Source organism: Cryptotermes secundus, unplaced genomic scaffold (assembly GCF_002891405.2).
Source record: "Cryptotermes secundus unplaced genomic scaffold, Csec_1.0 scaffold462, whole genome shotgun sequence".
Taxonomy (NCBI): Eukaryota; Metazoa; Arthropoda; class Insecta; order Blattodea; family Kalotermitidae; genus Cryptotermes; species Cryptotermes secundus.
Genome location: NW_019724744.1, coordinates 1,183,110 through 1,201,300, shown reverse-complemented (window position 1 = coordinate 1,201,300; position 18,191 = coordinate 1,183,110). Strand labels below are relative to the sequence as shown.

The following is an 18,191-nucleotide window of genomic DNA, read 5'->3' as shown; positions in this document are numbered from 1 at the left end:
GTTAGTGTGACGGACCAGAATGAAAGACCTTAAACTTATTGAAGCTAGTCAAGCTAAACTGGTGAATCGATACATTAATACGAAAAGGAAACTACTAACAACCAACGCTCACATATGGTTTAATTGTAATTATTTTAATTAACTGGAACGTGGCTATTTTTAACAAGTGAAGTTTTGTGTGTTGGTGATTTCTTTTTCTATTATAAATGCCTCTGATGATGGCTCCGTGGTGAGCCGAAACATGTAAGGCAGGTGGTGACGAGGTGCAAAACTTAAAAAAGTGTCACATTTGACGGAAGGAACTTGATTGTTAAGAATATCTAACCAATTCTAAATTGTAATCAGCAGTAAAACTGTAACTATTGTAATTTTAATCTACTTATATATCAAATTGTTAATATTCAGAATTAACTTGACTTGTCATATATCATGTACAATGATCTACAGTGACGAAATAAATCAATCAATCAATCAACTTGTTTCAGGCCATTCTTAAAAGGAAAACTATCAACTATGTGTTTAACACATAATGAATGAATGAATGAATGAATAAGTAGAATAATGTAGAAATACGTTCCTCCGAAAGGCTGGTACCTACCAGGTAAAAAGAGTGTCACTACACACAAAAACCACAACATGAACCTCCATTACAGAGGAAACTTTAATCTTATGCAAAATAGGTTATGTCCCCAGGTTAAATTACAGGGTAGAAACTGACGAGAGAAACTCAGTCACACTCATGCAAGTGTTACACATAACAAAAAGTTTAGAAATTATCCAACCTTGAGCTCGAAGAATTGCCGATTTTCCTCTACCGGCACCACCGGTACCTTTGTTGCCTTGCCGTTTAAACATAGGGGCATTTTTCAACATGTCTGGCAATATGAGAAATCTGATTTTCGATCCACGAATGTACACGTTTTCCAACTGTGCGACTCTGCCATCACGATACGTAACTGTGACATTTATCATCTGACAGTTCATATTATCCTCTGCTTCAATCAATTTACCCCTATAAACTTCGCCGGTATTCGTTTCACAAGTTACAACATGGCCCTCTGCTTCATGAAGAACTTTGATTGGAACACCAATAGACATTTTTGTTCTTGACGTGTATTCGACGTAAAATCAATTACTTTATCTCGATGCCACAAGAATTCGGTCCTTCAATGTATATTCGACGTAAAATAAATTACAACGTTATCTCGATACCACAAGGATTTGAATAGCTTAACTTACAAACACTTCCCAATATCCAAATACCTGGAACGTTAGCACAACGCACACCAGAGCCACAGACGCTGACGGCAAAGGTCGGCAACGAATTAATGCATTCTGCAATGTGACCAATATACTCACCTGAGTTGGTGGTTTGAAAAAGTGCTTTCGATTATTACGAAATCGCCAGTTCTGTGATTCGTTATTTGTTTTAAGATATGTAGTTTCTTATATTATGCATTCCTGATATTTATGATAAATATGTTGTTATATTAAAACTCTATCAATGTTGGTAGAGCTGTATTGTTGAGCTGTTTGTTCTTATCTTCCAGACCCGTGCTGAAAGATATACCAATTTAGGAAACAAGTTTGGAGTTATTCATTCTTGTGCGTGAAAGTTAAGTCAAAGAGTTTGCACAGTTTGCACAGGCTAAAGTATTGAAATAGGAAATTATTTATGTACCAGTTGTCTAGATTTAGTCGATACTTAGTACTTTTAGAACACAAAATATATGTCTTTAAATCGTTAACATTTCAAAACAATAAAAGTGTCAGTTAATATATCATGGAAGTCACAAAATATACTGACAAGGGTGAGATTATCTTTGTTTCTAAATGTTGTAATATCGTTTGTGCATATCATGAATATTACTGGGCGTTCAATCGTAATATATTGTTGCAGGTACCTATCCTAGACTGGAATTGCAACTGACACATCACCGTCAACGATACAATTGGGATTGTGGTGTTTCGTGTGTCTTAATGGTTCTGGAACCAAAAACTCGGGAACATTTGCTTCTTAATTTCAAAGAAATATGCAAGGAAGAAGGCTTTAATGAAAGGTATAAATTATTACTTAAAAGAATTACTCGTAGTTGATACTTTCTTACAAAATGGTCAAGAACTTGGCCAATTTCTGTTTCACTACAGTTGAAGCAGAACGTGTTACCAGCCTTAATGTGTTTCATATTTTATTTGACTTATGTGACTGGTGATTTGTGTAGGTTACCAGGTTTATGTGCTTGCAGCCTAATACCAAAGAATGATGTGACTGGATTCATCTGATTGAGAACAGCAACCAGCAGTGGGCTCCTGCAAACATAGTACTGATAACATGCTGTCAGTTACACGACTAGTATGTCAGCTGTTACCTTCCAAAGGACTGTCCTCCATTTTGTTAATTATCTTGAAGTATAAATGTAACAGAACTATCTATACAGTCCTTTATATAAATATCCAAATGCTAGAATTTAATAAATTCACCATTTCTTACAAGCTTAACAGGAAAGGAAATATCCAGTCTCCTTATTAATTCTGTTGTAAACATTATCATTGGTCATACCTCCTTAAGTAGGCGATGTTATGGAGGGAAAGTCTTGTACATTCAGCAGAATATCCAGCATGGGAATTTTGGTTCCCGTTGTATGAAGAAGACAGTTTAGGAATGTTTTGCTGATGTTACAGTGATCTGCATCATTATATGATGATGATGATGATGATGATGGTGCATCCTCAGATGTTTTTAGACAGTTTGGCATACTTTAACAGTACAGACCTTTTCATAAAGAGTGATGTGATATGAATGTTAACTAGTTCATCAGCAGTTGAATTTAATGAAATTTCATAATTCATTTATGAACCCATTGTTGACTAACATAATCTTCAAGATGTGATGATCATCAGCTTTGTCCAAACAGCTGTACCACATATCCAGGGTGTTTTGTCTTGTCATCAAGAAGTCCCAGCCTTGTGCTCTCAGGTATCTTTCTTTTACCAAAGAATGCAGTCTATTTATTGATATATTGAATTGAATTGAATTTATTTACATTCTATAAATCCTAAGCAGGTTAGTACCTTTGGATACAGAACAAGTCAAAATGTTACATACATAAGTACAGGCAATTTTAGCTTAAAAATTAATATAACTTAATTTTACATCATTCTCTATTTACATTGAAGTATTCATCTAAAGAGTAGAAGGAATGAGCATGTAGATAATTCTTTAACTCTGATTTAAACTTTTTAGTATCATTGCCCAAGTTTTTAATACTTCGTGGCAGATTGTTGAACACGTTTATATATAAAATGTCTTAACAATACGATAAGTGTGCAACAGCAAGGGCTTCCTGTCATTTACATGAAGCTACTAGGGCAGGCAGGGTGTCATTTAAACAAGTCTCAAAGGACTAATTGAAACAGCCACAGTAATAGCATGACTTCTTCATTTAATGCATACATTTTAATTTCTTCAGCTGCTGAAGTAGATGGTGTGTTAGCTCCTGACTGCAAGACAGAACTGATAAATATGAGGTGCATGAGCCGACAGATTTTTGTACTGTTTTCACTCTTACTTCACATATGAAAATCGATGTAGTGTGCGCTATAGAAATCATATCTGAAGGAATGAAGTGTCTGTAGAAGACCTATTTTCTGTTATTTGTGCAGTACTTGGAGCATCGACCTGTGCTACCTGTTGAAGCGATATGGTGTGAGTCATCTCTACTGCACGATTACACTGGGGATTCATCCAAGCCATCGAGGGCAGTCCTTCTATGATAAAGTTTTGCAAAAGGTTTGCTTGATTCAATCTGTAGATGACATTTCACACTTCAAGAACTTTTTTCTTTGGTGGGTTATTTTACAACACTGCCAGTAGGTACATGATTTGGAAGAAAGCAGTTGTGGGCTGTTCTAGGTACATCCCAACATCTACCCAGAGAGACTGAAGAAAACTACAAGCACCTTAGCTGGGCATATGTCTAGTAGCACGGACAGAAGGAATACATAAAGAATTTTGGTAGGAAAACATCCACTTTGAATATGATGATACAGGAAGATACCCAAGACAGGTTGTGCGGATGAGAGCTGGGTAGAATTGGCTCACTAACTTGTGCAGCCATGGGCTACTATTCATGGAAAATTGAGAACAGATTTTTTTTTTTTTGATTAAGATATCAGCCCATGCAGACTGTAGGGGGATGGAGGTAAAGTTCCATACATTCTAAACACTGGCACTAAAATGGAAACAAGTAGGCATTTCCATACTCAGCTACTTTGCTTCCAGTGCACATGGAACAAGATGCTGCATATGCTCAAGGATCAGTACAAACGAGATGATGATAAGAAAGAATACCTAGTTCAGATGGGAGTTAAAAACTTTGTCATCCAAGCTCCAGTCAGTCTGAGATATTCCAGCAGTTTATTACTATTACACACCTGCATAATTAGTATTAAAATACAAAGGCTGCTACCATGCTAACATAAGTGCCTGTAATTGGACCATAGACCCTGAACAGTGGAGTTAGTTTAGTTAGTAAGTTCTTTGTCAAAGTAGTTGAAATAAGAACTGGTGATTCTCACAACAGTAAGCATTAAGATTACAGGGCTGTGGCAGCCTCTTCTCAGACCCCAAACTTCAGTGGAAAATGCTTATATAATATGCAAAGCAGCTACGTATTGAGACAAATAGACTTGAGAGAGGGGGTCAGGCAACTTGGCATTTGGTAATGAAGCTATGTCCTTAGTATATCTGTATTTGGAACCATTTGCAGTACAGCTTTTGTAATACCTGTCATGACAGAGGTTGAGGCCCGTGTTTGAAATCAGGACATAAAATAAAACAGATGAATCCATGGCAGTATCATGATGTCTACCAACTGAGACAAGACCCACAAGATCCACTCCCATTTCAAGGCTATGGGTCCCTTATCAGAGTAGAACCAGAAACCAGTAATGTCCCTGTCTTCCTAATGAGGCGAACAGTAGAAGCCAACCCATGGCCCAGACTGGCCACATGAAAAAGTGTAGTCTTGTAGAAATCAGGATGTAGCATGGAGGCATGTTCCTCTGAAGCATGGTACATGTCTACCGAGTTACACAGCATTACACCGCAGTGCAACTTTGCCTGTTCCAATTCAAACTGATTATCATTCATAAATACAAACCACTCCGTCCAGTGTGACATGCAAGTTTTTACTATGTTAAAACTTATCTCCCTCACATGTTTCGGTCCTTACGGGCCATCTTCAGAGGGAACATCATTACAAACTGGAAACTACCATCACAATAGGTGTTTTGATTTAAAATACATACACTTATATCTTATCCTCACCAAGATAGACAGGCGACACAAAGTCTGCCCCATACAAGGACGACGATAAGAGTACGGACACGAATCTACGTGGTTTAAAAAATTTTAACTATTGACAATAAAGGTTTTTTAAATAACATCTAGAAACTTTTAAAACTTTACAACACCAGGAAGCTGCTGTGATTGTGAAACGTTCGACTTTAAGCATACTGTGCGTTATAGGATATAAGTGTATGTATTTTAAATCAAAACAACTATTGTGATGGTAGTTTCCAGTTTGTAATGATGTTCGCTCTGAAGATGGCCCGTAAGGACCGAAACATGTAAGGGAGATAAGTTTTAACGTACATGTCACATTGGACAGAGGGGTTTGTGTTTATAATTGTTAGTGTGACGGACCAGAATGAAACAACTCAAATGATTATCATTCCCTTATACATTCATCAGCTTCTCTGAGATGTTGCTCTCCAAACACAGTTCCAGGAATCCATACACTTCTCTGTAGGGGTGTGAAAAGTACAGGGACTCTTGAAGAGAAATGGATATTAAAATATTCGAGAAAGATTGCAGGCAAAGTGAGATGGAACAGAACTAGACATGAAGTTTTGGAGAAGTTGACTGGTCTGGCCACGCACATATAATGGAGGGAACAAGGACACCAGAAAGGATGCTGTATTACAGTTTCAAAATGTAGGTGATGCACAAGATGGACTAGTCAGGTACTGCAAGACATTAACAAGAGAGGAAAAAGCTGGCAAGAAATACAAATGGATGACTTGGAGGGGGGGAGGGGTTGGAGATATTTTTTATTGGCCTATCGAAAATGAAAAAGTTATGTGAGAACAAGTTTGAATTGTTTGGGATTCTGAGGCTCCTGTGGGATAAGGTCTTTTTGAGTGCCTAATTTTTTCTTTGAAGTATTTAAATTGTCACACATATTGATATCCTGTGAACCTGGATTGCTCACTCAGTACGAGATGCTATTGGAAAATTCCTGGACTAGGTCTAAAAAGAAATGATGCCTTAACTTGCTCAATTTTGGCTGCCATGTCCTTCAAAAACATATACAGCGATCCCATCATTTTTTCCACGCTTCAAAAGTTTCCTTAATGCCGTCAAGTACCGCTTGCGATTCCCTTTGGATGTGAGACACTGTTTCAAAACGTCCCTTCAGTTTCATTTTCAGTTTGAGAAACAAAGTGAAATCACAAGGAGATAAGTTCAGTGAGTAGGGAGGAAGGGGAACAATAACCATGTTACTGTTAGTCACAAACTCTGTAGTTTTCATCAGGGACGCGGGCGCATTGTCATGATGAAGGAGCAGCGCGGTGCATGTTAATTTTTCCTATTACGATCTCCTGGCAAACTCCATTACTCATTCTAATGGTGTCTGCAAGCTCATGGATTGTAGAGCAATGGTCTTCATGGATGAGTTCTTGAACTTTTTCAACATTTTCTGTCATTTTGCTGGTGCTTGGTCACCTTGAACGTTCGTCATCTTAAACTGGCCATTCAAAAACCACTGTCCACCTTAAAGAATGTTCTCCAAAAGCCTCAAGAAGCATTTCAACATAAAACTTGATGCAGACACATTGCTCAATTTTGCCATCCATTGCAGACAAAACGAGACACAAAGTTGAAAAAGCACTCGTGCAAAAGAATGCGTTTTCACAGCACAATGTCACGTGGTAGACTGATGCAGTAGGCTTTCAGAAGTGTGACCTTCGCCTCCCCTCTCATCTACTTTCACTGAGGCAGTTACAACACTAACAGTTTGGGAACTTCCGATACCACCTTGTACAGTGGCTGCCTACAGGCTGGAGCAGGGATTCTCCTCATCATTCTTGTGTCCGCAACAGCTTTGGGGGCCACCCAACTTCCTATCCAGTGAGTAACTGGGGGGAGGGGGGTGCCTTTCCTGGGTGGTAAAGATGACCAGACGGACTTTCTATTAACTTTGTGATTGATAGTGTAATGGACCAAAATGAAACAATTCAAAAAAAAAAAAAAATGACCAGACATGTTTACATGTTCTGTTCAAACCACTTTCTATGCTAACTTGTATTTATGCATGCCACAGGATGAGGAAAGGGTGACCAGACGTTTCTTGAATGCTGCAGAAAGGGGCATCACAGTTCGCAAAGCTTCTCTCACGTGTAAAGACTTGGTTCGTCACCTCTCAGAATCAGGACCCATTATCCTGCTGACAAATGCGGCACTCCTATGCTGTGACATCTGCAAAGAGAACAGACTTGCATCAGAACTGAGAGGCTGCTTGCCATGGGGCACTGCTTATACTGGTACGTATAATGAAAAGCTGTCACTGGCTTGATATAGGGTTCTGTATTTTGAAATCATGTACTTACTGAGTCATGAATATAGGGCTGCTGAAAACATTGTATTTCATTTTCAATTGTTTCTAACTTGGTACAGTAGAACCCCCATTTACTGTTCCTTAATGTAAGGTTTTCCCTCAGTTTACATTGTTTCAGTCTTCCCAATGATTCCTTAAATGAGTGTGTCACTGTGTTTATAGTCTCCCATTAACTTTGAATGGGCAGATGGGATACATGTCAGTATAGCAATTAGGCTATGGGCTGGATACAGTTCCAAGTCGGGTAAAAGATTTTCTATTCACCATGTCCAGACCAGCTGTAGGCCCCACCAAGCCTGCTATCTCTTGAGTATCGGGGGCCTCTCTCCTTGGGGGTATAGCAGATGGAGCGTGAATCTGGCCATTCATCTCCGTCTAGTGCCAAGGTTAAGAATGCATGGAGTTATATTTCCACTCTCCAATAGGATGAGATGTATGAGGACAGGGAGAACATTACCTTTTACCTGTAGCGAGAGGAGCCAAACTGCTGACAAATGAATAGCAACCGGAGTGTTATGCTGTTTCAGGTCACTACATTGTGCTGTGTGGGTACAACCTGTCCAGTGAGAAGTTCTTGTACCACAACCCATCCTTCAAAAACAGTGAGTGTCAGAATTGTTTCTGGGTGCAAGATGTGATGTGATGCCATGCAGTCTGGTAGATGCTGCTGCCTTCATCTTCAGGATCAAAGCTAGAGGCAGCACATTCCTCTGAAATGTTGGTAACTTTCCACCACACCTCATGACATCACATCATAGAAGACAGAAACCTTCTTGTTCCTGGATGTCTGGGAGACTATAGCACACAAGGGAGGAAAACACTGAAAGAGACTGCAGGGAAATTTGTGAGATTTAGTCTTTATGATAGTGAATATTAAGGTTGTCTTCTGGGATGTGATGTTATATGGTTCAGTGGACTGGCACCTGCATTACAGAGGAGCTCCACTTTGTTTTTCAGGGCAGACTGTGAAGGCCTGTAGTTCCATATGGGTGTGGAATTTGGTCTCTGACATTAAGGGAGGAACAGACTGAGAGTGTTTGAGGAGAATATTTGGACTGAAGAGAGATGAAATGACAGGAGGTTGGAGGAAATTGCATAATGAGGAGCTTCATAACTTGTACTCTTCTCCAAGTATAATTAGAATGATCAAGTCAATGAGGATGAGGTGGGCTGGGCAGGTAGCACGAATGGGTTTAAGAGGCATGCATTTAGGATATTGGTGGGAAAGAGACCCCTGGGAAGACCAAGGCATACATGGATGGACAATATTAAAATGGATCTTAGAGAGAGATAGGATGGGATGGATTGATCTGGCTCTGGATAGGGACCAGGGGAGGGCTCTTGTGAAGATGGTAATGAACCTTCAGGTTCCATAAAATGCTGGGAAGTTCTCAAGTATCTGCACAACTGAGCTTCTCAAGAAGGGCTCATCTCCATGGAGTTAAATTAGTTAAAATCATTGGTGACTCTCTACCAGGCTGCATGGTGTCATATCCTCCCAGGAGACATCAGTCCTTCAGATTCTATTACCAGAGGCAGTAACAGTAACAAGACGATGTGAAGCATGAACAGTGTTATGATGCCGTATTGTATTACATTCACTGTAAAACCAGCAACAAACATTACTTGGGCAAGCATCGCCCATAGCCAAGCTGTAGCGTAGGTGGCTAGTCACTGGCTTCTCACTGTGGATGCCAAGAGTTTAATCCCAGGGCAGTCTGCATGGGATTTGTGGACAGTGTTACTAGGCAGGTTCCTGCCCGACTCCTTCAGTTTCCCCCCCTTCATATTTATCATTTGGGGCTGGTATGGTGGACCTGCTCACAGCCTGTGTAGCAACAAATTTAATCTCACCGCAGCTTAAGAATTGAATGGAGGGGGGCATCTTTCATTATATACTCAATTAAAGGACAAAACTGTCATTTCAGTACACTTTACTGTCTACAGACGTCCAAATTTACACGTACTAAACCAATATTAGCTGCTACTTTGTATGAATGTGAAATGTGGCCTCTCATAGAGGAGAACATCACACAGTGATGAAATTCATGAAGAAAGATTTGAGGTTATCATGGCTGTGATTATAGAGATTACTATCTTCTGGTTGTGACTCCATGTACCCTGGTACAATATTATCAACATTTCTGAGGGACCTTTAGGACAGGAGAGTAAGAAGAGTTGTGGATATAGGGAGAGGGAAAGCGGAAACAGTTCTGAGCAAACCAGTAAGGAGAAGAGTGCAAAATATCTGGGCCTGCTGTTTTCCAAGGGCAGAGTGACTGAGTGAAGAAGATGAAGGTAGGGGAGTAAAGACAAACAACACGGTCAGTGTTTTTTTATTTCAGGAGTCTGTATGATGTCCTTTGCAAAACTGGATGAAGCAAGATGCAGTTATGGAACTGATGAGGATGCCATCTTGGTGTATTTCAAGAGCTGGACATGAGGACACTAGTGAACACAATTTCATGTCCTTGCAGCAACATCTGTGCCTTACATGCAAACAGGAGAAGTGGGGACCACTGGAGCGCGCTCTCATATTTTTCTACATGTGAAAAATAAAACAGACTTTGGACAGCATACTTTTATGTTATATTATAAATAACACAAATGGTGAAGTGTGTTCAGACATAACTGTACAATGCCTTGTTTCTAAGAAACAAATTCTTGTCAAAAATAAGACACAGTAATGAATTTAACAATATACATTTCTTACCTGTTACCAGTATCTTATTTTCACTTTTCAGTTTTAACCCTTTGAAGCATAAAGTTCTTTTAAATATTTTTTTTAAAAATTCAGTTCTGTCTCAAAGAAAATGCACCGCATCTCCGTCATAAAGACCATCTGGTTAATGCTGTTTAAGGAAAGGATCACAGTTTATTCCAAGAATCATACGAAACACATAAATACATTGTGGGCAAAATGTAGTTTGGTAATGTTGAAGCAGGTAGTATATATAATTACCACTGTGCTTAATAAAAATCAAGAGATGAGTGATGCATGTAATAATAGTAGTGAACATATATATATATACTGTAACACTTAAATGTACTAGATCAAGATACTGACAGTTCTAACGCTAACTTGCGACAGAGTCCGACAGTCGCATGATGTGACGATGGCAAGACAATGGCTGGTCGGACCCTGTCACAACATGGAACGAGTCCTACCACCCACACACATCTACACTACAGTGTTCACAGCTTGCTATGGTTATAGTCAGTAGCGTACGTGACTGACAATCTGAAAAGTTCTAATGTCTTCTAATTCCTCCCCCCCCAAACCCTAACTTTTAAAATGCAGCTTATAATTAACGTTCTGGCTGGGAGTTGGATAACACAGCACATCTTGGTCGGTGTGAGTTCCATCTCACAATATGTCACTCGCAAATGTATGTGTTGGTAAGCATGTGTGTAGAAGAGAAAGCACTGCAAGGGTTCACAAGGCAGATAAGAAAGGAACACAACAGAGAAGGGTATGCTGCTGCCTGCTGAGCTGCTTGCCTTCACTCCACCAGCTTGGTCCATGTCACCTGCAACAGGGAGCACAACAAAGACAATTTGAGAAAAATTCACTCTACTGTACATATTTTTGTCGGTTTAACAATGTTTCCAGTATCAAGATTATATAGGATCAGATGGTGGGACGACAGATGAATTAGGAAGAAAGCAGTTATGGCATTAATTCAGGTATGATCCTGATGTCTGCCTGGAGGAACTGAGGGAAATCATGAAAAACCTCAGCATAACTGATGTTCCAAGACTTTAACTGAGCACCTCCCACATACAAGACTAGAGTGTTACCCCTAGACTGACCTGTTCAGTAACATGGCAATCTACAGTTCATGTAATGACACTGTCAATTAGTCAGACTGTATGGAGTCAGATGATTGGGTGATGGTGAATGGCTGCAGAAGGAAGCAGATATGGCCTAATACTGAAGTTCTGTCCTGGCATTTGCCTAAAGACATTGAGGAAAACCACAAAACATTTCAATCACAACAGTACATGTCCTCACCGAGATTCAAACCAGGCACGTTCTGAATACAAGTCATAAGTGTTACCACCTGAGCCAACTTGCAGAGTGCTGACAGGAGCTACAAAACAGTCTTACAAATAAAGGATGTGCATGCCTTTCCAATGGTATAAGATTATCATTATTTTGTGATTTATTGTGTTTCAGACTTCCAGAACATCCTATACGAGAATGTTGCTTCCCAATACTGCTGAACACAGTTTGGTTTCAAGGTTTCACTTTAATGGAGTTTAATTAAAAAATGCAAATCATACGCATTTTTAAGTTTACTGTGTTCTGGGTGTGAAGCTGTGGTATGAAAGAAGTTTACTTACATTTTGGAGGAACATGCTGCTTCCATCTTCAGGGATAAAAAAATTCGCTTAGTGGGCAGTGGAGTCCAGCTGGGTCCACTCGACATGGTGGCCACTGATTGGCCTATTGTACTTGCCCCACGTGATTATGATGGAGAATTTGGTGGAATGAAGATTGGCAGGGGAAACCAAAGTACTTGGAGAAAACCAGCCCCAGCACCACTTTGTCCACCACAAATCCAGGCCACCGCAGTGGGAAGCCAGCAACTAACCACTTGAGCTATGGCGTGGCCATCTTCAGGGACAAGGAGTAAGTTTATGTGTATTTGTGTGATACCCAGCTTGAGCTGAAGAATGTAGCACTCTGTCAAATCTATGTAAATATCGGATGATTATGCAAGCAGCTGCAAGCTCAAGTATGCATAGTGCCACCAGGAACATCGCAGTAGAACAGAACTTGCAAATGAAACATACAACTGGCAAAACATAAGCTTCAGAAGGCAACATGTGCAGTTGCAAGTTCAAGTGATCAGTGCACTGTGCATCAGAATAAAACTCACAAGTGAAAGAAACAACTGGCAACACACCTGTCCAACTTTTGGCCAATATTGTTCCTGTAGTGGGTGGTGCTGGGTGCTGAAATGATGGATAATCTAATCCCAGTGGGACTGCAATCTCTACAAATTATTGAATTTCACACTTCAATTCAGATTTTATCAGTGCCTTAAAAATGTGACTTATTCAAATTTTCCTGTCCATTGTTTCTATTGATGTGAACTGTTTTCCACCCCCCACCCCCCAAAAAACCCATGACTTTGGGTTGTCATTTCCTTGCAACCTGCTTATATTTTATACAATCCAGCTGATTCATCACCATACAAACTTCACCCTGAAGATACAGACAGCATGTTGCTCCAGATCGTCAGTACCTGCCTTTGGTGCCACTTGGTGTCGCATTCCAGAGGACCACAATGTGAACAATCCCCCACCCCCAGGAAAAACCTGGAAACTCTCATCAGTTAGCGGTAACTAGTGTTACTATGCCGGTCATATTAAGAAGCTTCATAAAGCAGAGCACCTAGCTTTGACAAAAGAAATGAAGGACATACAGAAATCTGGTGGCGGTCACTGGCATTACAGTGTTCTGCAATGTGATGCAGCACAGATAGGCTAGATAGGCACCATGTTTTTGAAGAACCTGCTACCTCCACCTTCTACCCTGAACATGGAGATTCCCTCTTCCTATCTACCAAACTACACAATACTACATCCTAGAACACCATAATCTTAATACCGCAGAACCCCTGTTTGATGTTTCAATTTCAATTACATGAAGTCAATAATTTCACTGATAAATTACCTTAAGATTTTCCTTTGCTCTGCTCCCCAAAGAAATCATAAAATGGGGTGGGGGGGCACTGTACCTTCAATCTGACATGTAACCACAAACACAGATAAGAGAGGATAATTATTTGTAGGTTACGTAAGGATGCTCTGTGTAAACAGCACATTATTACAGCCAAGAGGGAATGATAGGTACAGAATCTGAAATAATGAATTGGTTATGGGATATTTCATTACCTAAGGGATCTTCGTTTCTTCAGAATGTTTGTTCATCTGTTTTTTCTGCATCAGCTGAGAGTGCATCCCTCAAGGGCTCCACACAACTCTTAGGGATCAATGTCCCTGCAAGAGAAGGGTTTCTAGGTTGAGAGAAAACTCTGAAATTTTGACATACAGTATTCAGAAGAATGGTATATTATGGCATATCTCAAGCCCAGTGCTCCAAAAAGCTGTTTACCTGTTTCATTAGACATGCTTTGAAAAAAACATTAGTTGCATATCAGAAACCTTACTTACCGACGATCTTCACACCCTCTCCAGTACGAAGCCGAACCACCTGCATTTTTGAGTTGTGCCCCGTCTTTGCAGCTAATACATTTTCTACGCGTGCCCAGACACTCAGTACAGAACCCGCCAACACATTATACGTTCGCCGACGTAGTCCTACTTCACAGTCCAGGCCCAACGTTACATTCTTACAGTTGCCACGCCTGTCAAGAAACGTGCCAGTTAGACTCTGCAACAACCAAGGTCTAAACGTACTGTAAGTTTATGTTACATACTTACCAGTAGGCATGGGAACACGTGCTCACAGAGGAATTGTACTGCTGGCTCCAGTGAGACTCCGCTTCATCTGCCGATACCTTCTTGTACTTCTTCTCCAGTTCACCTAACGTCTCTTGTCTCAACTGCAACATAGGGACATTAGTTTTTGCAAACGCTTAAAAGGTAAGTCAGCTGGACAATTAAGAACGGAGGTGCAAACATAAGATGCTTTTACAGTACTCATATACAAAAGATGGCAGACATCATGAACAGTACTTCTGCACAAAGCACAAAGTGATAAAAACAAATAAAGAGTTTCTCTTCTCAGAACCCCAGAACAGACTAACCACATGCGATACTGAGAATGATGAACATGGTAAAAAGTTATCCTTGGGCTTAATCAATTAAGTATGAAGCCATGAAGGCATATGGAGAAGTGGAGGTATAGCTAGCTCCACCATACTTAACCGTTCAGCGTGGTTTGATGTGTATGTTTCGTCAGGTATTTAAATCGTCTGCGGGGGTTCGACGTCTATGTTTCGTCCAGCTGCACACCTATGTTATAACGCCCATAATAATTGATGGTTTTGCTGTAGATTGTTAGATTTTTCGCTGGCCTGTTGTCAGTAGAACAGAGTATAATAAGCCATGAGTTTAGCTGCGCTAAGTCATCGTTACATATGCCTGTCTTGCAGCAAAGTTCCTGTTGCTCTTGCGAGCGATTTCCTCGTTCAAGCTGTTATGAATGGCGTGTTTTCTTTCCTATGAAGTTATAAACAGCAGAGACGTGATATGTGCTGTGTTTATAATATCATATTGCCCTGAGCTGGCCACACTAACACACTCAATTGGAATTCTTAGAAGAGGGATGTCCAAAAATTTATTCTTGCAAGATCGATTGATTTCGCACAGTACATAGCACCCAGTTCTTAGAAAAACGTCACGAATTAAGGCAGAACACTGTGGTCACCCCCTATGACGATACTGGTGTGTGTGGGGGGGGGAAAAGAACTCGTTCCTTCATGTACTATCGCTCCAGTTGACGCCATTTTATCGTACTGACCTTGGTGGTCGTTTCGAGGGATGACCATGAATATTTTTTTTGAGCCAGCTAAGCTCTGCTTTCGTGCACTACATACCAGCCAGTTCTTAGAATAACTTCATGAATTCTGTGGTCACCCCTACGACATCTACTGCCGCCAAAATGGATGGAATATCAAAGGCATAGCAACAACCCCTTGTTATGATAACTCGTAACGTTGAATTTACTACAGCTGACCTGGCAACTAAACGGGTCACGGAAAGACATTTCCTTGAACTATACCCCTCACGGGGAAGAAGGCAAGGCCGCACAGATGTGTGGTTAAAAAAAAAGGGCCAAAGAAAAAATACACAATATTGGAGCGGTGAATGTGGGGCACCGTTGGGTTAGACGAATGCTTCAAGGCCTTCCTTACACTGCTCAAATTCTAAACAACCTGCTTCCATTGCCGAGATACAGGGCGCTCATATTATAAGGTAAGGTTATAAAAACCATTTTTTAAGATCATTTTAGTGAAAGTTTCATGTTCCTATCTCATATAATTTAAGAACAATGATGAATAAATCATTTTCGAGCAAAATTTAAATGGACGGCTGAATATATTACCGCCGGAGAGACGGCCGCGGAATTTAAAAGACCCCGCGAAAGGGTTAACCTCAGCACGAGAATGAGGTGGTCAGCTTCATTCACCTGCTGCTTTACCCCTGGCGAAAGAGCCGCCAGTATCCACCGTACAGGTGGCTAGATGGGCCTCAGAGCTGGTCCAGACATTATGGAAGAGATCTCCTGCCCCAGCTGGGAATTGAATCCCTGACTCCTTTGTCATCCAGCCTGTAGCGTAGTTACTATACTGACTGAGGTATCCTGACTTATGATGAGTATGGTAATGATAATAAATTAATAATTAGAAATTATATGTTCATATGCATCAGTCACACACACCGATACCAGACATGTCAATCAGTCCTAACTTTGCAAAATAAAATAAAATAAAATAAACATTAAAAGTCCTATATTCTGGGGTGTGATGCTGTGCAGTCAGGTGTTGGTTCTAATATACTGCCTCCATCTTTAAGATCAAAGAGGAAACCAACAAGCACAGCGATTACTTGCCGCTTATTTGTTACTTGTTTGCTTTGCTCTTTGACATGAAGATGGAGGCAGTACATACTTCTGAAATGACAATAAACTTGTACCAAACTGTATAGCATCAAATCCTCTTCATTGTCCCAGGCATGACAAATTCATATCTCTGATGAAGTGCTCAATCGGCTGTAAAGTGAATATTTAGAGTGATCCATAGCAAAGCAACTTATATACCTGTAGTCCTGTGTTTGGCCTGTAGATGGTGTAGAACTGATCCTTTTTGTTCTTTTCTGTATCCTTTTTTCCTTTTGCACCTTCTACAGCTACCGCAAGGATTGCAGTCTGCTTTCCATTTCGTATCTGGGAGGAAGCAACAAAAGGAATAACTGAATACCTTTTTATCAATGAACATCAAATAACATTTGTAGTCCACCCTTCTTTTGCTGTTCACATTTAATCCTTTGCATGCTATAACACAACTACTATGGGCTGCTTTACTATGGAGAAAGAAACCCCATGGGACAGGTTAGGTGGGTCACAGGGCATCTAGTTAACATGGAGAACAGAGATATCTCTTACCCCACCAGGAGTCAAACCATGATTCCCTGCCTGAGACCATAAGCTAGTCACTATGCCACTAGTTCCATCATGAGATTTCATACATTGTCAAATATGGACTGGAAGGTTTCAAAAATGCTTTGACTACTTAATTTTGAATTTGTTTAAAATGGGAGCAAAATAAAGAAAAAATCTCCATACCTTGTCAAGTTTATCATGCATGATAACACATACTTTGATATAAGGGTTAAGTGAAATTGAAATGGGATACATGAAGTTTGACTCCATGCACGAGTATGTCAAATGAAACACGTTCAGAAATACTGTATTATGATGGTCATGTTCCGCACCTGGTGGGACAGGTAGAAGCCTTCCCTGGAGCCCGTCAGCTCACTATAGCGATCCATCACCTCCTCCCAGCTCATGCCTCTCTCCACATGAACAATGTGCAACTCCGTGGTGGCTACACCTGTTGCATGTTTCCTCAGGAACGTGTAAAGCTTCACGCGCTTTACATTCTCACCTGCAGTGCCCAGGTCTGCCAAACATGAGGTTACCAAATCAGTGATGTGTTCCAAAGAGGAAACTGCTGTAGACAATGATACCAGATGCAAACTGGGCTTTTAACATCTCTACACAGAGCTCAAGAATAACTGATTCTAACCAGCCCAGCTGAGCAGAAAACTCCCTTTGCTTATACCTGCTGACACCTCATGTACGAAAAACTCAAGATGATGACAATGTCCNCGGTTAATCCGCCCCCGGATAATCGAGAGTTGACTGTATGTTTATTCTTTCTTCTGCTATTTGAACTTTTACATCTTTTATGGTTCTAATCTCAACAAGGAAACATAAAATGAAGTAACACAAAGACAACTATTGGCTGAAAAATAATTTTAAGACTTCAGATATATGAGATGTAATGCCATGAAGTCTGGTGGACAGTTACCAACGCTTCAGAAGAATGTGGTAACTGCACCAGTAAGTCACTTCAACCAAGAAAATGTAGCTAGTACATTTGTTCCTCAATAAACCAGAATAAGCAGGTAGCAGTATTTGCCATCTGCTTCCTGCCGGTTTCTTGTTTTGGCTTATTCTTTGACCCTGAAGATGAAGGTGACATCTTCCTCTGAAATGTCAGTTGACTTTCAACATATCATATTATATCCCACAAGACAGAAATCTTCACTGATAACATTTTAATGTAGTGGTTGAGGGGCTATGCTACAAGCCAGAAGGTTGCGGGTTCAAATCCCGATGAGGTCATTGGATTTTTTTCAGTTGACCCAATCCTTCCAGCCACACTAGGCCCTGGGGTTTACTCAGCCTCTAACAGAAATGAGTACCAGGAATGAATTAAATAATTTTCCTGGGGAGTAAAGCACGGC

The 18,191-nt window shown here is 40.3% G+C and overlaps 3 protein-coding genes across 3 annotated transcripts in view; 1 reads left to right on the top strand and 2 right to left on the bottom strand.

Moving 5' to 3' along the window:
- The window catches only part of LOC111862835 (small nuclear ribonucleoprotein Sm D3), a 7,568-nt gene extending 6,281 nt beyond the window's left edge, over window positions 1-1,287 (bottom strand). Inside the window, exon 1 of the mRNA XM_023848561.2 lies at window positions 783-1,287. Coding sequence (XP_023704329.1) covers window positions 783-1,098 — 316 coding nt within the window. The 5' untranslated portion in view covers window positions 1,099-1,287. The remainder of the gene's footprint in view (window positions 1-782) is intronic.
- A 134-nt stretch (window positions 1,288-1,421) lies between these two features.
- Window positions 1,422-10,401, top strand: LOC111862834 (protein GUCD1). The gene is made up of 6 exons (XM_023848560.2): window positions 1,422-1,811; window positions 1,901-2,060; window positions 3,664-3,790; window positions 7,389-7,608; window positions 8,210-8,284; window positions 10,028-10,401. The coding sequence occupies exons 1-6, from the start codon at window positions 1,784-1,786 to the stop codon at window positions 10,123-10,125; spliced, it is 708 nt and encodes a 235-aa protein (XP_023704328.1). The 5' UTR covers window positions 1,422-1,783; the 3' UTR covers window positions 10,126-10,401.
- A 640-nt stretch (window positions 10,402-11,041) lies between these two features.
- Window positions 11,042-18,191, bottom strand: part of LOC111862831 (protein strawberry notch) — a 31,119-nt gene continuing 23,969 nt past the window's right edge. Inside the window, exons 18-23 of the mRNA XM_023848557.2 lie at window positions 17,154-17,341; window positions 16,480-16,605; window positions 14,139-14,260; window positions 13,869-14,062; window positions 13,590-13,694; window positions 11,042-11,212 (exon numbers count right to left, since the gene is read on the bottom strand). Of these exons, the coding sequence (XP_023704325.1) occupies window positions 13,609-13,694; window positions 13,869-14,062; window positions 14,139-14,260; window positions 16,480-16,605; window positions 17,154-17,341 (716 nt within the window). The 3' untranslated portion in view covers window positions 11,042-11,212; window positions 13,590-13,608. The remainder of the gene's footprint in view (window positions 11,213-13,589; window positions 13,695-13,868; window positions 14,063-14,138; window positions 14,261-16,479; window positions 16,606-17,153; window positions 17,342-18,191) is intronic.